This window comes from Mirounga angustirostris, unplaced genomic scaffold (assembly GCF_029215605.1).
Source record: "Mirounga angustirostris isolate CCGP_5_RB_7025 unplaced genomic scaffold, mMirAng1.0.hap1 SCAF_2, whole genome shotgun sequence".
Taxonomy (NCBI): Eukaryota; Metazoa; Chordata; class Mammalia; order Carnivora; family Phocidae; genus Mirounga; species Mirounga angustirostris.
Genome location: NW_026991710.1, coordinates 88,524,428 through 88,548,447, shown reverse-complemented (window position 1 = coordinate 88,548,447; position 24,020 = coordinate 88,524,428). Strand labels below are relative to the sequence as shown.

The 24,020-nt window shown below is 45.4% G+C and overlaps 1 protein-coding gene across 4 annotated transcripts in view; it reads left to right on the top strand.

The window, feature by feature from the left end:
* LEF1 (lymphoid enhancer binding factor 1) overlaps positions 1-18,653 on the top strand; it is a 120,633-nt gene extending 101,980 nt beyond the window's left edge. For 2 of the 4 annotated variants that reach the window (XM_045880615.3, XM_064584945.1), the window contains 3 exons: positions 3,970-4,018; positions 4,682-4,722; positions 17,465-18,653. In XM_045880615.3, coding sequence (XP_045736571.1) covers positions 3,970-4,018; positions 4,682-4,716 — 84 coding nt within the window. In that variant the 3' untranslated portion in view covers positions 4,717-4,722; positions 17,465-18,653. The remainder of the gene's footprint in view (positions 1-3,969; positions 4,019-4,681; positions 4,723-17,464) is intronic. The other 2 variants (XM_064584943.1, XM_064584944.1) reach the window with 1 other exon arrangement.
* The last annotated feature ends 5,367 nt before the right edge of the window (positions 18,654-24,020 follow it).

Genomic DNA, 24,020 nt, shown 5'->3' with positions numbered 1-24,020 from the left:
TAGTGTAATGCTTTTATATATAATAAGCATTTTTCTGTTACAGCATAGTGTTTCTATATATCAATTTTAATGGCTATATTACATTATTTTGAGTGAATGTCACAATTAACCATTTTTTTCCTGTTTTTAGACATTTAAGTTACTATTTTTTTTTTACAATTAGAAATAATCCTACAATGAAGATATCTATGCATAACAATTTTTCTTCTGTGTTTAGGGCTATTATTTCTGTAGGATAGATTCACAGTAGTGGAATTATTGAGTTAAAGTATATAAACATTATAAAGGCTCTTTGATACTTATTGTCAAATTTCTTTTCAAAAGGATATTTTCTAATTCTTAAAAAAGAATGTATTCAAGTGACTGTTTTGCCACAGACTAAAGCTAGATTTAAGAATTTTTTTGTTTCGTAGTACTGTACCTTGATGTCTATTACATATTTTATTCAGATGGAGTAGGTATTATATTTTTTAAGTTGTCCTTGTTGGCCAGAAATACCCCATTTATAGGGCCCGTTATTTTATTACTTTAGAATTTGTAGGTTTTACTAACGTGGTCTTGATACAGCAAAGGCTATTACTGAGAAAGTGTATTATAAATTATATATTTCAGTTTTATACTTTATGGAAGGGATCAATTTTGATTATTTAAGCTCCTAATTTAAAATTTTTGAAGATCGTTTTCAGTGTTCCATGTGAGCCTGGCATTAGAAAAGCCAAGTAGGACAGCCTTAATATTAGGTAGAATTGTCCCTTTTAAAAAGGGTGAGGGTGAAGCCATTAATATATAATTTAATGTGTGACCATTGCTGTAGATGGTCCTATGGGGCCCCCTGTCTGAGGTCATACATCCCATATAATGGAACACCAGGACTTTTGGAACACATTTGTTTCCTGTAATGTGCTCTGCAGAAAGTCTCTACTGGTCAGGATTTGAAGCTTAAACCCTGGCTACCACTATGACGCAGGAAGGAAGAGTCATGGTGCTTGCTACTTGGGAGCAGCGGCTCCCTGGACCCTCCTGAGCTCCTGTTTGCTTCCTTTAATAACTACCATATGTCTATTGTCAAGACCTGTCTTAAATGTTTTCTGTGATATTTTCTAATCCTTGTAATAATTTAGGGTCATGAGTAGTAGTATTGCATTTTAATGCAGTATGGGGGAAATTGAGGGGTTAGACAGGTTAAGTATTTAGTCCACGGCCATATAGTGGCTAAATTGCAGTTATACCCGGGTCTACCTGACTTTCAAAATCTGTGCAGTTTGCCTTCTCTGCAGCAGGCTAGCACAGTCTTCCCAGCGCCTTCTTAAGTAGACTGCTGTAATTCAAGAGTTTTCTCCCCTGAGCTGTGCTTCTGTTCTCTGGGCAATAATTAGCATCTTTCTGGATAGATTTGACCCATGCAAAGGCTATGCTGTGCTGTGAATTTGTACAGATTTAACATTGCTTATTGAATGTCTTTGAGGGAAGTTTCTGTTTCTGAATCTTAGGTAAAGGATAAAACTTTAAAAAGAGGTAAACACAGGCGCCTGGGTGGCTCAGTCGTTAAGCATCTGCCTTCGGCTCAGGTCATGATCTCAGGGTCCTGGGATCGAGCCCTGCATCGGGCTCCCTGCTCAGCGGGAGGCCTGCTTCTCCCTCTCCCACTCCCACTGCTTGTGTTCCCTCTCTCACTGTGTCTCTCTCTCTGTCAAATAAATAAAATCTAAAAAAAAAAAAGAGAGAGAGAGAGAGATAAACACATATTCTGTCCCTCTCTCCTTTTCTCCATGTGGGGAGATGAGAAGAAAGTAGTTTTGAAGAAAGCCAGCATAATATGAATTTACCTTTAAAGATGTTCTGCACAATTTTTAAAGGAAATTGTTTTGCATAACTTGATTGTGGGATCCCCTGGAATGAAGGGAAAACCCAGCTTTGTCACATACAATTTTTATAACAATAAATATAAGCCTATTAATTACTAAGGTAAACAGAAGTTAATCAAGTGATAGCGCTTTAGCTAAAGAGATTATTCTTAAAGTAACAGCATAGGAATGGCGTTTAAACAAGATACATGCCTTGTATCTTAGCAGTTGGTGTCAGATCGCTATCCCTATCCTCATCATATTAAATATTATATCTCAGGTATTTAATATTACAGTGCTCTATTCTGTGGCATCATAGATTTTATAACTTCAGTTCTTAGCCCGTTTATTTTTTATAACTTTTATAACGGAAGTTTTCATAAGTCAGCAGTGCATATATTTTCTTAGGTGAGATCAGCCAGATATTTGTATTGTTAGAGCTTTTAAATTTAATGCTCAATATCCCCAGTATTATATATGATTTTAATGAAGAATATTTTTATTTTTGCCACACCTGAATGAGTTTTTTGTGTAAGTTGACATTAGTACATCCAAACTACTTAGGTCTTTTTTGTCTACCATGAAATGTTAGTTCATACCTAGAATTTAATGCAGGTTATTTCTCAAAGACGCTAGCAGTCCGACACCTCAGGCCACGGTCATGTATGCTGGGCATGGCGCAAAGTGGCAGAGATGTGCTGAGATGCTAAGGTGGTGCTTTTAGGAGCCAAGGGCCATGTGGTGAGGGCCTCAGGGACACAGCCTGCTACAGGGGCTGGGAGGAGTTGGGTTCTGGTGGTGAGGTCTGCCTGAGGGGGAGGGGTGGGGACCGACCAGACCGGAGGAGATGAGAGGTGAGTGGGGCTGAGAAGGTTCCCGGAAGAGCTGGCTCTTGAGATGAGTGTTGAAAGGCAAATGGGAGCTAGGAGGAGAAAGTGAGGAGAAGTTCCTGACACATGAAACCACCTCATAGCGTCTTCTGAAAACCACAGTAATGCCATTTGAAAGGAAGGAAACCCAGGAGAAGTATGATCTCCCTCTGTTCCCCTCCTCCCAGACTGCTTTTAATAATAGTGTTAAAGACAACTCCATGATTTTTGATATGCCATTTCCCAGGGTCACGAATATCTGCTGTTTGGGAGGTTAGTTTGAGTCAACCTTCCAAAGCGCTAAAGCTTCAGCGGTCAGGTCACGTGACATGTAGAAAAACTATCCTGAGGTGCATAAATATACAGACTTTTATATATTCACACAGTATGTTCAATGTAACCTTATAGTTTTATGTTTTGTTCTTGGTTAATGTGATTATTACAGCGACGTAAGTTGGAACTATTGGATGTGATATGTGTTCTGTTACAGTTATTTGAAAATACCGTCCTAATCCAGGTTGGCCATTTACTGTACATATAAATTGAATATGTACTGTGTCTAGGCCCTATTATAATTATTTTTTAGGGGAAATTATGAAGAAAAACAGAAAATTGGAGCACTATAAATGAGACTTAAAATTGTAAATCTGTGCCGAAGGTGATTTCGAGATGTATTTAAGATTGCATGAGTATTCATGTTATTGTGTGTTTTAGGAAACAAGGTCCAAATTTGCCAGATAGGTCTTTGAAATTACCTTTCATTTTCTCAGGTTCAATCTTACCTTTCTGCCGCTATCCTTGATGATGTTAGGCCTGTGCCATGGGGGCTAAGGGTCTTCACCTAGTATCATGAATGTTTAATTACATGGTGGAACTGACAGGAAGGAAGATTTATCATGACCACCACCAGAAGTGGGTTCTAAGTGTGGTGGTTGCTAACAGAATGCCTCCGTAAGTGGGCTTGGCTTGAATGGGCATCTGTGGCCACAGGCCTAGCACGTCATTACCCTAGTGTGTATGTGGGAGGCCTCTTCCATTGTTAGTACGATAGCAAAGCATGAGCGGTAGAGACAAAGGTCACAAAGAGGTAAGAACTTTCTCTCTCGTTTCGCTCTCGGTTTCTAGGTACAGATGGTAAAGAGAGCGAGAAGGAGGCACCTTCTTTGTTGCCTGCCTGCCTTTTGTTCTGTTGTGTCCCATTCCTGCCTGTGTTCACAATCTAATTTGTACCGTGACCATGTGCCGTCTTCTTCCAGGGTAAGAAGAAGAAGAGGAAGAGAGAGAAACTCCAGGAATCGACATCAGGTAGGCACCATATGACTTCCCAGTCAGTTCTCCTGCTTATGACAAACACCTTTTAAAGTAGTCTGCATCTTCTGCACCCTGCTTTATTCTGCACCTGTACCCTGTGACTTTCTAAACTCTGCTTTCCTTCCTGAGAGTCTTTAGAAATGTTTAAAAGACCTTTCTTTTAAATGTGATTATGTGAAGGTACGTCTGAACGCTCCTTTCCCAAACCCTGTCCCCCGGAATCCTGGTTGTTAACTGTGGTGGATTTTGTCTTGTTTTTGCTTTCATTGTCTACATCCTCTCTGACACTTCTGCTGTGCTTCTGTGTGCACAGCTCCTCACAATAACAATTTCTGTTCTGATTTTATAATATGCTACCTTATGTGTGTCCTTGAGAACCTTCTCTGTGGCTTGGGTTTTCTGAAAATAGAAAACATGACAATAGGGCTTACCTTTCCTGGGTGTTAATTCAATGCATCAACCAGTGAGGTTCTATTTATTTCCCCTTTTCTTTCATTAAAAGTGAGGCCCACTACTTGTATGCACAAATAAAAATGGCTGGTATAAGAACCATAAAAAGGAAAGCAAACAGGTCCACAGGATGTTGTAGCTACTACGTATTTGGAATGTACAAAAACCTCTTCAATGAAAATTTGTTAAAGACACAATTTTCTGCAGGTACAGGTCCAAGAATGACAGCTGCCTACATCTGAAACATGGTAAGAACGACTCTCTGGTCCTACTGCTGACATTAGTTATAAACAGAGGCAACTTGCTTGTGAATCTTCTTGCTCATGCTGATGCATTCAACACTGCTCCTTTAAAGAGGAAACTCCACCAAAATCAAATTAGTGCTTTAAAAAAAAATCTGATGGTTTTTATACCGGCTATGTTTTTGCAATATAGTGTGCGTTTCTCTCTTTCCTTCCTTCCCCTTTTGCCCCTTGAATCTTTCTTCTTTCCCTTTCCCCTAACTCTTCTCAGCCATTCCTTACTGACCTGCTGAAGAAACAAAGGACAAAACCAGCAAGCCCTCTTACTCTGCAAGCCCAGGGCTGCGCATGAGGCGCCCAGACCCATTCCAGCCCAGGACTTGGAAGTTTTTGCTCCGTAGAGACTTCTTCTCAGTGGAGATGATATGTAGATACTTAAAAGTAATATATTTCTAGTGAGAAAGAGGAGCTTTATGTACTTTTTTCTGTTATTTAAAAATATGGCATGGGGACTTGATTAACTGTATTCTGCTATCAGGCTCTTCTCTTTATTGGTAACCATTGCTAGATCCCAGTCAAGCATTTATAGGTGCCGTTTAGTTGTTGTTGTTGTTTTACTGTAGTGACCGTATTTTTGACCAATTGGCCACCAGCCCTGGTGGGAACCGGCTTTGTAAGTTGAGTTAGTTTTGCTGAGCTTTGAATTCACAGCTCATTGACATCTTGCCCAGTGACGACCTGTTCCCAAAGGAGCTACCTTTGATTCCGCTCCCTCTGCAGCAGCCCACATCCGGGTCCCATCAGGCCTGTCCTTGTGGCCTCCGTCAGTTGAGTCTTTGCTCTCATCATAGCCATAGCCCCCACTCAGATGCTCAAACTTTCTGTCTGGATTATTGGACCAGCCTTTGGATAATTTTCCCACCTCCAGCTTCTTTTCTGCCAGCTGATCCTCCATGTTGCCCCCAAAGGGATTTGCTAAAACAAAAATCGATTGTGCCACCTCCCAACTTAAAAACAGTTGGTGCTTTTTGTTGTCTGGAAAATAAAATGCAAACCGCTTAGTGTGGATCTGTCTACCTGTACCCTCTCCTGGGCAATCCCTTCAGTCTCTCTTGCTTGCCTCCATCCTAGCCCTTATGAGTCCTATGCTCAGTCCAAACAAGATTATTAGCAGTTCCCCACACACCATGGCCACCACACATGCCATCCCTGTGCTTGCAAAGCCCATTTCCTCCGCCGAGGAAGGAAGGAATAGGTCTGCAGTGTTTCTCAGGAGAGAGCAGTAGCCTGCAGGTCATTTGGTTCTTGGCTAGAACCAGATGACCCCCGCTTAATCTTTTAGAACTTCATTTTGGTGCTGAAATTTCAGTGGACTTTCCCAGAGAAGCCTGTAGACATTTTGGTACCAGATAGGAATTTTCAATCAGCCATTTGCCTGTGCAGTATACTTGAGTTTTTCACTCTTGCTTTCCTGAACTGTGAAACGGGAGTGACACCCACCACCGACGGTTGTTCATGTATGTTATATGCCTTCCTTCTTACCCCCATCCCTCACTGAGACCTAACCCAGTTGCCCTCTCCTCTGTGAAACTTTCCTGATCTTTACTGAGATTCCCTGGGTTCTTCAAAATGCCATCGTTATAGTTTTATGATATCAAAACTCTTCTAAACTGAGTGGCAGCCTTCTCTCTGACTGAAAAGAGGACCCTCCCTTCATATAGATGACCAGACAGGATAGCTGGACACCAGTATCACAGATGGTATCCATGTTTAATTCAATTTACTGGCTATTAATGGAGGACCTCTTCTGAGCTGGCCTCCTGGCTGGGTCACTAGGAGCACAGAGGGGACAGTCACAGGCCCTGCATCGTAGTGGAGGTAATTCTAGTAGAAAGTACGTACACAAAGCTTTTGTACTTGATTTTTGCATTTTTTTTTCCCCCCAAGAATGTTGTCCTTTTAATTACTGAACACTTAGGTATGGACAGCAGCCGTTCCATGCTCTGCCTCTCAGTGGAAAACCCTCACAAGTGCAGGGTGCTGAGGACCAACATTCACTGATTTACTCTGTCTTCTGTTTACTCCAAAATCTTTAACGCTATTTGTGTTAAAAATCAGCAGAAACCTAAAAATCATGCAGAAATAGGTTTCTATACTTCAGAGTTTGGTATTTGGTTCTGTGTCCTTAATGATCAACATTATATAGTATTTTAGGCTAGATTAGGTGAAGTCTATTTTTGTCCTATAATTTATCTCAGACATCTTTTTTTTATGTCACAGTTGTCATTGTGCTTTCTTGTCACTTACGAATTTTTTTTCTAAAAGTTAAGGTGTTCCTTCTACCCTCTCCCAGAAAGACAAAAGTGCCTGGCCCTGTGCACCCTGCCTTCCCCCCCCCCCCCCCCCCATCTCAACAGCTCTCCAGTTGGTTGGTGTCCTTCACTTTATCAGAGTCTGCAGTGTTTCTCTTGCTGTCGTTGCTGGGCTGATCCTGCAGCCTTTGAAGTCACTGGCCTCCTTTCAGAGAGCAGCCATTTGATAAGAACTGCAGAGAGGAGCTCCTGATTTGCATTCATAAAAATTTCAGTAAATTCGGAATGATACTGTTCCTGCCCTTTGTCTTGGGAATTCAGAAACTTCTGTACTTACGGTAGTTGACCTGTTTAGTCAATGTCCAGCACTTACTGAGCACCTAACAGATGCCAGACATCGTCGTAAGACCTGGAAATACAGTGCTGAGTGAGGCAAAGAAAGTCCCTGCTGTTGTAGTGTTTACATGGCTGAGGGCAGTTATTACATAAACAGGGCAGAATGAGTGCCGTCATAAAAATAAAACAGGGACTGACTTGGGGGTCTGCTTTAGGTGGGGTGGTCAGGAAAGGCCCTTGTGAGAAGGTGATACTTGGTAATGGCCGGTTATCCCTGAAAAATGGAGGGTATTCTGTGTATGGTTCTGGAACAGGGCAGTGGCAGAGAAACGAAAGACGTGGGGGGAAAACGTCTTTAGTTTCTCTGCTGCTGCTCTGTTCCAGAACCATACACAGCTATAAAGGAAAGGGACGCATTGTTAAAATAGAATAAGAAGTATCTAAATCAGAGTGAGATCAAGGAAGGCTTCCTGGAGTAAGTAACACTTGAGCTGTCTAGTCATGTGGGGAATTCTTGGGTTTGATAGAACAGTGATTGAGTTGCTGGGAGTTTCCAGTGTTTCAGTACAAGTTTATTTGGAATATGTAACCTCTCAAGAGTTTGTCAGAAGTCCGAGGTCATCATCAAATACTGAACTTCCCTTTCTTCCTGACTTAAGATTCGTAAGGTGTTAAAGAAGCAAAGAATTAGGATTTTTGAAAAGCTGAAGAGAATTTTCACTCCCAAGCAGTGGCAGAGAAACGAAAGACAGTGTTTTGTGCTGTGGAAAGCGCTTAGACTGGAAACAGGGCCACCCAGGCTCTCAGATGCGCTCCCCAGCCACGCATGGCCTGGGGTAGGTCCTGTAAAGCCTGTAGACCTCGGTTCCTCGCGCAGTGAAAGTGCTGGGGTCCTCTCGGCCCAGCTTCGGGTCTGCTTAGCTCTTCCGTGGTCTGCACTGCCTCCCAGTGTTGTCGAAGAGACTCGGTGTCTTGTATTTACTGATTTGTAGTCCTTGTTCTGTGAGTGGCTCTGTAGAACTACCAAAGCACCGGTATGATCTGGAACATGACACGTAGACAGCATGGCCGTTTTTCAATTCTGTCTAGATCACCTCCTGCCTCCCCTTCTCCCCCCAGCACGGGCGCCTCAGAAGCATTGCCTCTGGTTTGGGGATTGGATTCTCCACTGATGTGAACATATGGTTCCTTGTTTCCCAGACTACAGCCACACCAGTGCTGGCTTCAGCTTAGAAACAAGCCAACCCCAGATAAGATGTTCGATTAGAGCCAATCCTGCTGACGACGGGGCCTGGTTTCAGTTCTGGAGGGAAGCTGCTGAGTATTAGCCGAATCCCTCCCGATCTCCTCCTCCTCCCTGAGGTAGAGCTAATGGAACCTCATGCCCAGGAGGGGAGGATACCGTGACTCCAAACGAAGAGCTTTGTGAGAGGGTTTATTTCTCTGTGTACACAATGAAACGTAACATTATCTTGGGGTCCTAAAAGAAAAGTCCTGTTACGTTAGCTCTTTGAGCTCAGATGGCCACGCATGTGGCACAAACGCTAGAGAATTCTCATTCCTCTGAACTAGTGTAATGGTAGTGGAAGTACCACTAGTCACCGTAGGGAAAATACCCCCACTTAATAAGGAAAGGCTGTCCTCAGCGAACAAGAAGCCCTCTGAAAACTTGTATTTCTGCTCCTTAAAAGATACATGTGTCATCTAATGCTCTCATTTTTTTGGTAGGAAATAATATTGCAGGTGCCTCACACAGCCCAACGTAGAAGCCAGCCTGTTAACAGTTCCCCATACACCCAACGGTGTTCCCGTCTCTCCATGTTTCTATTTCCGTGCTTTATAAACATACCCACTCAGGTGAAATCCGGTTGAAACAAATGAGCATTAACCTAGTCTCAGCACTCTGCAACAACTTTTGGATAATCAGAAATGGGCTCCATAAAAGACATGGTTAGAGGTTAGAGATTCCCAAGCTGGGCAGTCTTTTAAGAAAGCCAAATTCATCCTTAGCTTTTAGGACTAACTTGTCACTTGTCGGAATGCTGGAAGCCCAGGGCCCTGGGGCTGCACACATTCTCTGTGTCTCCCTGGAAGGCCACTGTTGTAAATGCCAATCATCTCTTTATCCGTTTTTCAAACATCCGTGAGGACTACTTGCAGGTCAGGAACTGAACTGCACTAGGTAGTGGGGGTATTTGCTAAATGGACTCTGTCCATGGACTCTTCCTGGAGGAGCTTTCAATTTAAGAAGACATAAAAATAGGTAATTATAAAATAATGCATCCCTTTCCTTTATAGCATAAAATGTATTATGTTAAAATAGAATAAGTATCTAAATCAGAGTGAGATCAAGGAAGGCTTCCTGGAGTAACACTTGAGCTGTCTAGTCATGTGGGGAATTCTTGGGTTTGATAGAACAGTGACTGAGTTGCTGGGAGTTTCCAGTGTTTCAGTACAAGTTTATTTGGAATATGTAACCTCTCAAGAGTTTGTCAGAAGTCCGAGGTCATCATCAAATACTGAACTTCCCTTTCTTCCTGACTTAATCAAGATTCATAAGGTGTTAAAGAAGCAAAGAATTAGGATTTTTGAAAAGCTGAAGGGAATTTTCACTCCCAAGTTTACTAACTTAAAAACATAACTGGCTTATTAATATTTACTTTAACAAAACAAATACAAAAATCCCATCTTAAAATTACATAGACGGAAAAGATATTTTTATGATATCTCAACATATTTCTTTTGATTATCTAACATCAATGAGCTAGTTTAAAAGAAAGAATGAGCTATCTAAAATACAAACTTTGGTTATACACACAGGCAGGCACCCACATACAAACATACTTGGAAAAACATAGGTTTTTGACTTTGGTGTAAACTCTACCTTGTCTACTTGATAAACTGAGAAAAATGTGTTTTTTACTTCAGCCTTTATTTCCCTGGGGCCAAGAGGTGTGTGGGAGAGGTAATTTCCAGTGCAGTATAGAATGCAATAGTTAATTGTGCAGTGCGTGGATTTACATCTTCTAAAAAACGATGTCTAACTTTCCATTAGAGGGTGATGTTGGGGAGTCTGATGAGCTATTAAGTAAGGGCTGGGGGCCTGGGGCCCCTGAGGCTTATGCAGCCTCCCTGCAGAGCTTCAGAGTGGGGCTGGAGCCACCTTCAGGACTGGCCATGGGACTGAGACCTGAAGAAAGTCTTCCAGAACCCGTGCCCTCTTGGAGTCAGGGAGCAGTCTGTGTTCAGTGGTCACATTGAGAAAAACATTTCATACGGTTTTTGATGCTCACCCTAGTGAGTTTGCCACTTCTGCCTCATCTTTGCTCTGAATTCTGTGCCCCCAAGAGCAGATGTAGTCATTAGGCATCAATAAGCCTCAGGTATTTGCTTCTGGTTGACCTGTCAGTTAGAAAGCAAAGCCAGGCTCTTACAAAATAATAAGGTCAGAAACATCTCAAAGTAAAAAGTAAGGCTTTGAAAATGGGAAAGTGAAAAAAATGACATCCTGCTTTTCATTTTTCATCTTTTTTGCCAAGCAGCCACTGGTGTGACATTTGTCTTGACAGGGTCGGCAGGTTGCTCTCCTAGGAGATGGGGATCTTGGTGGCCTGGAGAGGCTCCCACACGGCACCTTCTCTGTCTGAGGCAGTGGCCTTCTCGTGACTTCCTTCCTTGTATGTTTGTCCACAGATTCCTGCTAAACTTGTCACAGATCTGTAAAAGCCTTGTAGAGGATTCACAAGGCAGTGACACTTGGTTACAATGTCTCTTACCAGGAACTCCATAGTAAGAACATTCAGGAAGGAAAATCCAGACTTCTGGCAGGAAGGGCAGGTTTGGGCACATTGTCCTGAAGAGAGAGATGGCTGCATAATGACACTGTGTGGCTAGACTAAGTGGTGTGTGGAATGCAGGTTTTCAAATTCTGACCATTCTCCGGGACACTTTACGCTAACTCTTGTGACAGGGGCCTTTGATGGCAAGGAGGACAGCCCATGTTGGAGTAAGGAGAATGGGGAAGTCCATTTTAAAGATGCAGGAGCATCTTGTGGGAGCCAAAGACAACAGTGCACATGGCTCAAGGAGAGGACTGGAAGATGGCCTGTTCTTACATCTGTCCCGCAAGATTGCTTCCTCCTCCCTTCTGTAGATGGACTTTCTCAGCTCTTTGAGCACATGTCCAGAACTCCCAAGCTGACACATTTTTAGTGTCAGTGTCCCAAAGAGATGATTCAAATTCCAGGGAAGGGACTCCGGTCAGCCCAGCATGGGTCACACTTTGGCCTTAGCCCATAATCAGCTGTGGCCACAGGGGATGGTCACGCTGTACAGAATCCCATCGGGGCACATCGCTCTCACTGTGGGTGTGTGGGAGTTGGGACAGTCAAGAGTGGAGCTAGGAAGCACCCCAACAGGTGTGTGCTTCTGCTCACCAGGAAGCGGCTGGCTGGAGTCTGTTCGGTCACACGGGGTGAGGGTCTCTAGCCAGCTGTGCCTTAGCGAAGACACAGGCGAAAGCTTTTAAACTCTCTCCTGTGCTGCAGTGTCCCTTCTGTCAAATCCTTTCCCCTCTTTAATGGTCAGAAGAGCTAGAATTGTGCTTAAGTTGCCTTGGGAAACTGAAACAGGGAACCGGACCCTTGGCTACCAAGGTTGATCACGTGCCATTAACAAATAATAGACGGAAAGGCTCATTTAAACCCTCTTGAGACATGTAATATTTAGTATTGTTCATGAAAGAGCATGAAATTGAATTAAGATCAATGCACTTAACAGTTTATAGAATAAGAAAATTATTTTGGACAAATTTGGTTTAAAAAGGATGTTTTTCTCAATGAGCCATCGGGAACTGTTGAGCAAATGAGCCCTTCTGGATAATGGTTTCCCAGAGAACTCTAGGTTTACTTCTTTAAGTTTGAAAACAAGTAATTTGTTTAACTCTTGAGTGCACCCTCTCTTTCAACAGAGAGGGAATTAAGTATTTCTTAATACTTCATGCTGTTATTCTAACGAGCACATAGTATATGCTAACAAGGAATGGGTGCTGTCTGCCACTATGCGAAATGACCGCAAGTAATGGGGGATTTTAAGAAATCTGCTCTTTATAATCTTTGTGCCTGCCTTAGTTGTCAGGGACTCTGACCCTCCCCTAAAGTAAGGTTTCTCTGGTCTGTGGTGTAGATTCAGGAAGCTTATTTGAATACTTTGTGAGTTAAAGCAAATGGGCTCTGAGTTGGTATATGGAGGGTGCTCTTGTAAGGAAGGGTAAAAGGTGCTGGTTTTGCGCATGAATTTGATAGCACTGTGATAGCCTGAGGCAGCGGTCGTCTTTAGAACAGATCCAGATGAGTGAGGTGATCCTGCTTGAAAGCATCCGTGAGCTTTGTTCTTTTTGGCAGAATGAGTGGAAAATGAGAGCGTTTCAGTGGGACAGTACGCACACCTCTGTGCTTAAGTTTTAATTCATACTAACCTGAAACTTTCTAAAATTTTAGGTATGTTCTTCAAGAATATAACAAATTTTTGCTGCCCTTTTGGGATTACTTTTCTCAATTATTGTGTTGCTGGAGATACTGTTTCATAAGAGATATTTCATATTTCATAAGAGAGATTTTGCAGAATTCTCTACTGGTCTTAATTTTCTACCAGAAGTTCTATAAATAGTATGAATCTTGCTGACAAACATGTTGAGGTTGGAGCAGCAGAGATAGAATGGACATTTCTGGCCACATGCTGTGTCCGGCATGCTCCGAGAGACGCCTCTGCTTGGGGTACCTCATGCCGCTCTTGGGGCAGCCCCGGGCAGGGGAGACCTCTGGCCTCTAGGCAGAGGAGAAAACGCTGGGAACTTGTCCAGGGCCACGTGGCTGCTATGCGGCGGGGTCAGGTTCGAGCCTGGGTCTGTCTGTACCTCCCAGTCTCCATCTGCTGCGGGAACGAACCTTCATGATGCCCTTCAGGTGCCAGACACTTGCCCACTCACCACGCACATGATCTCCTTTTTTCCCCTCAACACACTTTATGAAAGGTGGGAACTTACTATTTCCGTTTTGCAGATAAGGAAACTGGGGTTTGGTAGATTCAAGTAACTTGCCCACAGGAGGACCTGGTAGTATGCTGGAGCCCGTGTTCAGAGCAGCCCAGGGCTGTCCTCAGAGCTCTGCTCTGAGCCCACAACGCGCCGTGCCTCCCGGCGCCCCGTGTGCTGAGACACCTAGACATGCGCACGCAGGTGTTTAACGGGGGATAGTCTGGCTTTGAAAAGAAGAAAAACAAGGATGTGCCGATCCTGTTGCTTCAGGTCTAGAAGGTGAAGTTAGCATCTCTGGTGTGGGAAAACGCACAGAGAAATAATTAGATAAAGAATTTGGAGGTGGGTGGATAAGGTGAGTCTACATAGTTACGGTCTTCCTCAAGCACTTCAACTTATAGAACTAAAATGAAGTTTTGAGGCTCTCTTACTCCACCCTTTCTTCGAGAATATTTCTGTATTGTTTCCAGAAGTAGCAAGGCTCCAGTGGACCTGCCCTGGGAGGCGTAGCCCACTGATGTGATCTATGTGCCCACAGAGGAGGCACAAAGGGAAACCGATCACAGCAGCTAGAGACCAGAAATCCCCCTGGAGCGAGTCAGTAACGGTTCTGGGCCTGCCTCAGCGTCCCCTCAACATTGCAAAGTCTGCTTTCACGGAGAACTGCCTTTGAATAACCCGGGGGAGGCAAACGCATGGATTCATGCCTCCGTCTGTAGAACCCGGATCCAAGCACAGGGCCAAAGACCCATCCCTCGCACTGATCCCTTCCTCCAACCTCTTCCTCCGGGTTCCGGGAACCAGCCTGCTTCGGAGCTTGCGGCCAGCAGACTGACTGGTCTCCAGCGCTGGGACTCGGGCCGACTTCAGCTGCAGAAAGGGGGCTCGGTGCCAGCCTTCCCCACCATGCATGATCGTTCCGCTTTCCAAAACCCAGGCATGCTCACTTACAAGCAGTTGGCTTTTGTGGGTTATACTTTCCATCTTAGAGGAGATTTAAGTTTCCGAGTTAACTTCTTATGCCTTTTGTTCTCTTTAGTATCCTGCCTTCTAGCAGAGCGTCTTGGGGTGGGCAGTGGTCTTGGTGCAGACCACCTCCGCAGTGCTGTGGACTGGGGATGGACGGATGGTTGGAAGGTAGGCAGGAGAGAAGAGGGTGAATGACAATTTAGCTCCAGGATACGGTGCAGAAGACATATGGTTAGCGCTCAAAAGCGAATCCTGCCACCCACAGGTTGGGTGACCTTAGGCCCGTTGTTTAACCTCACACCACCCCCGATTTCCTTATGTGTAAACAGGCAGGAATTCAGGGACCCGTTGTGATGATGGGACGCTGTGCGCACTGGGTGCGTGTCCCAGTGCCTGGCACGGCCGTGCTCAGCAGCCGTTGTTTTTCTTCCTTCCCCCTCGCCGGCTTGCAGACAAGGTCACCTCCAGGTCACGGGGAAAGTCATGAGGCTGTGACCCCCGTGGAGGCAGGAGGCATGGGTACTCTCTAGGGGCCTCCTCGGGCCAATCATTTAACGACCACAGGCCTCCGTGTCCTCTGCTAGGCCAGGGCCAGTCGAGCTCGGTCGTGCTGGCACCCCCTGCTCTAGCCGTCTGCGCCTCTCCTTCGTAGACACGACCTTGTGCAACAGGAGAGGTCACGCCTTGCAGTACCAGGCCTCTGTCGGTTTGCCCCTGGGCCAGGCAGCTGGCGGGAGGTGTGCGGCATGCTGCTCGAAGGCAGTTTTGGCAATTAAAATCTGCCTCAGTTGACTTCTTGCAAAACTTCTGATATTCTCTCCTCAAATTTCACGTAATAACTAAAAACATTTTAAAGTTCTTGCCCATTACTAGTGACATTTGGGAGAGGGAGGAAAGAAGGATCCATAATTCCAGCCCATCTTTTTGGGGTCCTCAGCATTATCTGAACAAGGAAATGATATCACCTGATTACGGGGAGAGGAGGAGGGGGTCTTCCCCTGTTGTTCCTGCAGGCCAGCTCCGCTGCCCCCAGCTTGGCCCGGACAGCTTTAGGGGACCCTGCTCTCCTCCACCTCAGCCTTCCCAAAGGGCTTGTTTCCTTGGCTCCTCCTGCGGGGGGACAGTCTGAGGCAGGGGGGCTGGGCTCTGGACCCCGAGGATGGGGCTGGTGAAGCACTCAGCTTCCAATAGCGTCTTATGTTGGAGCTTACAGAGAAGGAATCTCCCTCCTGCCCTTCCTGCACTACTTTTGCATCAAGGCCTAGACCTTCCTAATGCTTCGGAGTGTTTATCTCCCAGAAACAGATCCACTCGTGAAGCCTTCTTCAGCTTTCCCTCGACTACTTGGGCTCTTCATACGTGACTCAGCCCATTTGAGTTCCAGGGTCCATTTGGTTGGCGGCATATTTTGTCAAGATTGGCATTTGACCCAAGAGAACTTCACCGGTTTCAGCTGGCTGGTGGGGGCAGATGGCAGAGGGGGTGTCTTATGCTGCCTCCAAACCCACTGTACCACTGGCCCACGCAGTGACCCCAGGCAGAGAGGCCCAAGCCCTAACATCTGTGAGCTGGGCCTTGCTGCGCTGCCTTTGAAGCGGGAGCAGTAATTGTGGGCTTTGATTGCACCGACTTCACTGGTGGGTCGGGCTGCGCTGGGGCTCGCCTGGCCCGGCCCAGCCACAGCCCCCCAGTGAAGCCTTAGATGTGGGAAGGCTCCAGGCTCCGGAGCCTCATGCCTGTGGTTTCTTGAAAAGAATCTTGATTTGACCTGTTTTATATCTATAATGCAACTCTGTAAGGCTCCCATTTCTCCCATTTGGAGGTAAGACTTGGTCTGCCCTGATGGTCCTGTATTGTAAAGAAGCAACCACGTCTGGTCTGTCTTGCTTGATAGCAAGACAAATGCTTGGCCAATTTATTTAAGACTAGTCATGCTATTAGGATTTGTAAAAAGGACACTGAAATAATGCAATAACAGTGGGAAGATGGGAGGCTGTAAAAAGAAATGGCTTTATTAGGAGATGTTAAGATTCTTTCCAGGGAAGCACATGGTATCCGTGTAGTAAATGGCCACTCTGGACAGCCCGGCTTGTTCTAGTAGTCTTGTGACTGTGCTCAGCTCAAGAAAGGGGGAGGGGAAGGCCAGGACGGCTTGGGGAGCCGGAAGTGCGCGGTGCTGCCCCAGAAGGCGCTGCCTTGCTAGAACGTGGGGGCCACGGTCCTCAGCTCACGACTGGAGGGTCAGCCCGCAGCTGGGGCAGGGCTGCATCCAGGCAGAGGGACATTCTATCTCCTTCAGCAAGCAGTCCGTTCTGATCACAGCACTTGTCTCCAGCTGCTGCGAGCTCCTAGCCCAGGCCTGCAAGGCCATTCCTCGTCCGGAAGAGCAGCCTGGACCAAACCTTTGAAAATCTGTGCTGCAAAAGTACATGTAAATAGGGAACTGCGGGGTGCCTTCCCCACGGGTCCAGGCTTTGCTCCTTTGTCCTTAGAAAGGTAGGGTCCTTCTTGGCTCTTTGATTCTCCCGTGTGAAGGCTCTGTACCCTGCTGAAACTTCAAACTGCACAGTGCTGTAGCAGGTGTTTGCCTGCTAACCAGGGAAAGGTTCGTTTGACAGGAGAATGGGAACTGAAGGGGCACTGCAGGCCTCCTCAGTCGACAGCATTCTGGGGCTGATTTGCTCCTGTTTTGTCAGTAGCAGCTGACATGCACAGATCATTTCTTCACGGTCCCCATCATTGCTCTTGAGGGACAGTGTTGACAGTAGTTGCATTAACCATAAGAGCAGCTACCAGGTCGCCAGAGTGCGGACGGCCCTAATACTGCTCAGCACGCACCATGCACTTTCTCAGCACCCGAGGTGTGAATTGAGTCCTCGTCCCTGTGCACACGTGTACGTGGAAACAATAAGACTTATTCTCTAATGTAGTCCGAAGATTGGGGGCTACCGTAGGGCTAACCATTTTATCCATCACGGAATCGATTAAGTGGACTAACTATTAAATGCAGAGATCTTAAGACACATGCTGTATGCCATAGAGTCTAAAGGACTGTGACAAATGCACATTAACAACATTTCATTTGTTCCTTCTTGAGGTGGAAAACGAAGCTCATTCCCAACGTGCAAAGCCAAGGCAGCGACCCCGGGACCTCTTCTGGAGATGGAAGCTTGTTGAAAACCCAGACTGTCTCCAGGGCTTGCCCAGTCGACCCCAGTGGAGAATTGACAACACCTTCACCCTGAGGTCAATGCTAGAGACACTGATCCATAAAGACAATCACTGCCAAACCCCCTTTCATCTACTGCAAGAGCCAAGTTCCAAAATAAAGCGTAAAAGGTTTTCTAAACGAGAAGTACAAAGCCCCTGAGATTGCTAGCAGGCCGAGCAGCTGCCCTTCCTCCTCTCCACGTGCACTTCCCAGAGCGTCTTGCGTCCATACCTGTAACCCTTTGGCAAGGACAGTAACTTGGCTACATTCGCCTGCCGGGAGCGACTGGAGCCGGCAGCCAGCGCATCCATCATCAGCATCCCGGTGGGGGACTTTGTGGAAGAGTTCCCGCTTTGTTTCGGTCTTCATTTTTTTTTTTCCTCCTTTCTCCTAAAGCTTTTATTTAACAGTGCAAAAGGATCAATCTTGTGTTTGCTTTTTTTTTTAAACTTGAATTTTTTTAAATTTTCACTTTTTAGTTTTAACTTTCTTGTATATTTTGCTAGCTATGAGCTTTTGAGTAAAATTCAAAGATCTGGAAAAGTTTGAAATAAAAAATGAAAAGAAGCCGCCCTTTTTTGAGCGGTATCTTGTCAGACAAGTGGCTTCTCTGTGAATTACTTGTAACAAATAGTGGCCTCTCTGTCTTTGTAAGGTGTTGGATAGAGCTAAATAAATGGGACAGCCAAACCCACCCTGTTGGGAGCAGTTGGCCGTCCTATTTCATTTTATTTTTCTTCTGATCTCCTTTGTTTAATGGTAAACCTTAACCGATACTTTCAGCAGGCCGGTTTGCAGTGAATTTTCATTTCTTTTCCTTTTCACCCCCTTATTGTAAAAAGCCCAGCACTTGAATTGTTATTACTTTAAATGTTCTGTATTTGTATCTGTTTTTATTAGCCAATTAGTGGGATTTTATGCCAGTTGTTAAAATGAGCATTGATGTACCCATTTTTTTTTTTTTAAATAACAAGGCACAGCCTTTGCCCCAAACTGCCATCTAACGTTTGTCATTCCAGTTTGAGTTAACGTGCTGAGCATTTTTTAAAAGAAGCTTTGTAATAAAACATTTTAAAACAGCGTGCCCTTTCTTTAAAAGAGTGACGTTCCCAATACCCCTGAGCTGGCAGTGGCCCGAGCTGGCTTGTCCACATCGGAGGGGTGCCGCCACGCAGCCTTCTCTGGGGCCAGCCGCCACCTGTGGTAGAAGGGTGCCTTCCCCAGTCTCCAGGACATGCAGTCCTCAAAGGTGTAGACGTACACAGGGGCCAGTGGGAAGAAGACGGTCACCAGGATTCAGATAGGAGTGATTCTCTTCTTCCCCGAACACCGCAGACCAGCCTCATGGGCTCTAGCCGTCAGCAAGGGTGCAGGCCATTTTCCATCCTCCGAGCTCGTCCGTTCTCAACAAGGGCCTCCCCAAAGCAAAGTGTCCCTGTGCTGAAGGTAGGTTTTAACTCCCACTGATCTCCCGAAAGTCAACGTTTTCCCCAATTTTCAGTTTATATTCCATCATTTTCTCTTAAGCTTTTATGGCTTTCCAGCTCTTGAACTAGTTTGAGAACCATTGATAGCCCTGGTCTGACTTAAATCCCCTGCTGAATTGTAGCCGGTTTCCTTTTCCCAGTCCCCAGTACAGCTGGGGGACAGCTGGCTGCCATACTTGTAATAACCCTCCACCACCGACTGTACTTGAAGACTGCCATTAAATCGCCCCTCCAATTTCTCTTCTCCAGGCTAAGTGATCCCAACTCCTTGAACCTTTCATCATCAGTCCTTTAATCATTTTCATTACTATCCTCTGGAACCTCTCCAATTCCTCATCATTTAGTCCTAAACTTGAACCAGGGAAAACTCCATTATGTTCAGTAGACCTACTTGTTAGAAAGGTTTCATATTCATTTGAAAATCATCTGACTTTTCTTAATGCACGTGAACCCAGCGGCCTAATGCTGCCATTCAAGCTCTGGGAGTTAACTAGAAAATCTAAACAGAATGGCATAGGAGGGGATAGTTAAGTGTTACTTTTGGGGGCTGGGGGTGGGGAGAAAAAACTTATACCAACACAGTGATTGGCTCCCCCTGGATCTTAGAAGGAAACGGATTAATAATAGTCTTAAAAAAATAATAATAGTCTGTTCACCAAGTATGAGCAAGGACACGAAGCTGAGAATGGAACGCCACCAAAGCCCACTCAAGCCCTCTCCTTTAGTGGTTCGTCTACATTTTTATGACCTAAAACATGAGTAAACAATATTGGAGAAATGGATCGTTTGGGTCCTCTGAGCCAGTCATTCCTTCCACCAACTTGGCTCCCTTCTAGTTCTCTATGTTCCTTCTAGAATACCCTGTTTCTCCCAGATATCTTAGATGTCACAGCCCAGTGCTCATTCCCGGCCCACTTTACCAAGACCCTGCTTCCGGCAGGCAGCGGTGCGGGCAAGGAGAGGTGGGAGTCTCCGAGGGGTGCGGCCCAAGGGAAGTCAGCCTGGGGCATCTGTGCGCAGAGGGACGCGCCTCTGGCTGTCTGATCTGGGAGTGATTTGGCTCCGTTCCCTGCAAGCTCAGAGCTGAACTGCGTGCCCAGAGGAGGAGGATGGGTCGGCCTCTCTGGGAGCCCAGCCTTCCTCTGAGGTCATAGCTGGCATGCTGCTGGTCCTTACGAAGGGGTGGTTTCCTCCCGGTTTTAGTTTGTGTGGTTGCTAAAGTTGCTGGCAACTACCTGTTGAGCCGTTCGGAGGGGCCTTTGAACTGCTTCATGACTACAGCTGTCCTAAGTACAATAATTTTTTCCTCCAGAGTTTGGTCTCAGGCTGCGACAACATGGAAACCTCTAATCAACAGCCTGTGAGCAATAACAAGATGTCTGTGTGGCTTTCCTTTTAAAGGAGAAAAATCCTGAGGGAGTAATGCATGGTTCTGACGGAAGAGAAACTTAAATGTTCCACATGACATAGTAGTTGTTCTACAAATTACATTTACTACTTCTGCCACAGGATATCTTTCATGCATAAAAACCCAGGGAATGTTAAGAGCGGCCCTGTGAAACCTAACTTCCGAGTTTTTATAAAGGGTTAATATCCAAACTATATAAAGAACTCATACAACTCCATAGGAAACAAAACAAAACAAAACCCAAACACTCTGATTAAAAAACAGGCAGAGGGGTGCCTCGGTGGCTCAGTTGGTTAAGCGACTGCCTTCAGCTCAGGTCACGATCCTGGAGTCCCGGGATCGAGTCCCACATCGGGCTTCCTGCTCCTTGGGGAGTCTGCTTCTCCCTCTGACCCTCCCCTCTCTCATGCACGTGCGCGCTCTCACTCTCTCAAATAAAAATTTTTTTAAAAAATAAACAGGTAGAGTATCTGAATAGGCATTTTCCAAAGAAGACACAAATGGCCAACAGGTCCATGAAAAGATGCTCTATATCATTAATCATCAGGGAAATGCAAATCAAACCTCAAAGATACCACCTCACACCCGTGAGAATGGCTAGTATCAGGACAGGACATCACATGTTGGTAAGGATGTGGCGCCCTCGTGCACTGTTGGTGTAAATTGGTGCAGACACTGTGGAAAACAGTGTGGAAGTTCCTCAAAAAATTAAAAGAACTACCATACTGGATCCAGCAGTTCCATTTCTGGGTATTTATCTAAAGACCACAAAAACACTAATTCAAAAAAATACACGCACCCCCATGTTCATTGCTGCACTATTTACAATAACCAAGATATGAAAGCAACCGGAGTATCCATTGGTGGAGAAGTGCATAAAGAAAATATGGTATAATATACACGATGGAATACTATTCAACCCTAAGAAAAAATGAAATCCTAACATTTGCAACAACTTGGATAGAACCTGTGAGGGCGTTTTGCTAACTGAAATAAGTCAAACAGAGACAAATACTGCATGATCTCACTTAGATGTGGACTCAAACAAAACCAAGAAGAGCTCATAGAAACAGAGAACAGACTGGTGGTTGCCTGAGGATGGGGAGGCGGGTGGGGTGGGATGGTGGCAAGAATGGGTGAAGAGAGTCAAAAGGTACAAACTTCCAGTTACAAAATAAGTCCTGGTGGGGGAGGGGAGGGGCACCTGGGTGGCTCAGTTAAGCGTCTGCTTTCGGCTCAGGTCATGATCCCGGGGTCCTGGGATAGGGTCCCCGCATCAGGCTTCCTGCTCAGCGGGGAGTCTGCTGCTCCCTCTCCTTCTGCCCCTCCCCCTGCTTATGCTCTCTAATAAATAAAATCTTTAAAAAAATAAGTCCTGGGGATGCAATGTACAGCACGGTGACTACAGTTAATAATACTGCAGTGCATATTTGAAAGTTGCTAAGAGAATCTTAAAAGTTCCCATGAAATAAGAAAACTTTTATAACGATGGGGATGGTGATGTGAGCTAGCACAATATATACAAATATCAAATCATTATACACACACCAATAATTTGTTTTATATTAATTATACTTCAAAAAACCCCACCTTAAGTTCTAGGGATACATACATACACAAAAATCTGAACTGCTTTTTAGTAGAAACTGAATAGCTTGACTACAGCTGAGCATCTTAATATGAATAGAAAGACGTGATTCTAAATGTCTTGTGGGCAAAAGAAGATCCTTGGCGGGTGGGCCATCACTGAGCAGGTACCGTTCCAAACTCACCCAGCCCTCTACTGGGAAAACCTGCACCACCTGGCTCTGCAACCAGGAGTCGTTCAGACAGAGAGCAGAAGGAAGGGCGGGCAAGAGCGGCTACTTGAGATAAACATGGCTGGCACGAATCAACCTCAGGGAAAACTTGATATGTGCTAGGTAATACAGAATTCATTTTTAGTCAAACCTGAAGAACTCGGGTGAAAACTGGCCGTTGGCTTGCTCTTGACAAAATAATGCTAATGGTGGGGATCGTCAGCGAGCCTGTGGGCGGCAATAATAACCTGGTATGAAAAAGCAATGATCGATGTGCCCACCGAAATACATCCTTCCTGAGCACCTGCCGATGGGCGAGACCCTGGAACAAAGGTTTTCCGCTGTGTCAGGTCGTTCAGCATCTGCACGTGTTCTCCTGTTCTCGTTCATGGACAAGCATCCTCGCCCTCAGTGGTAATTTGGGCTTTAAAAAACAAGTTCTTTTTTTTTCTTCCTTTCGTTTATTCTCAGATGTGAACCCACACAGATAAATGTGATAATTGATCTCAATGTCTGGTTCACTCATCTTCACCTTCTTCAAGGAGTTAACAAAGGCAAGGAAATGGAGGTGATGGTGACCATCAGGGGCGCCCCTCAGGCAAAACACGTAGGTGGCATCTCAGAGGCTGCCCTGAGAAGCGGTGTTTTAATCAGGAAAGTCCCTGTTGACAACTGCCAAGGGTTCTAGCAGGTCAGATGGGGTTGCGCCCACGGCAAGGAAGCAGGGTCTTCCATTAGGGCCGGAGGCGGCCCAGCGGAGAAAGCCGGGCTTGGAGTCGCCCGGAGGGGAACGGCGTTGCCTTCCAGCGCTGCTGGGCGCTGTGCGCTTAACCCCTGTGAGCCCGCTTCCTCCTGGGCTGAGCGAAGAGGTCACGGACCTCCACGGGCTCTGGGGAGCCGGAAAGGAGAGCGCCGCCTGGCCTGCACATAGGAAGTGACTCACAGATGCACTTCCCTTTGAATGGGCTTAGAATTTGCTATTAAACCGGTTTTGTCCGGTATGAAGTATGTGGTTTTCGGATCACCTGTAGCCATAGAGCATATAAGCATTATTTCTTCTGCCCCCAGAAGCAGTTGGTAACCAGGACTAACCAATTTGTTTTGGACCAAAGATCAAGAAAATACTTCTACCCAAAGGGCAGAATCTGGATCGTATTGGGTCATCTGCACTGATGTGTTCATGCAACATTTCTCTTAATCTATCATAGCTACATTAAGTTTCTGCTCTCCATTCAGTGTATGGAGGAAATCGGTAGGGAATGTATGATTTGCCAGATGGAATGAGAACACTGCATCCAAGCAGCAGACTTAATCTCACAACTGTTTTTTCTTTGTGGTCACAGTGGAATTCGTAGATGAGTCACTTTTCTCCATCTTCAGCTTGTCTCAGTATTTTAACTCATGGAATCACTGAATTATGTTCTATGCTGGAATATTTTCTCCCATGGAAAGAAGGCACGAGGCAACCAAAGTAAAATGGAGTCCTACAAATTGGCCTATTTGTTGTTACAGGGTTTTTTTTTTTTTTTTAAGATTTTATTTATTTGAGAGAGAGCACAGAGAGTGAGAGAGCGAGCACAGGAGTGGTGGGGAGTGGGAGAGGGAGAAGCAGGCTCCCCACTGAGCAGGGAGCCCGAAGCGGGGCTCCTTCCCAGGACCCTGGGATCATGACTTGAGCTGAAGGCAGACGCTTAACCGACTGAGCCACCCAGGTGCCCCAGGTCTTTTTTTTTTTTTTTAAGGTATTA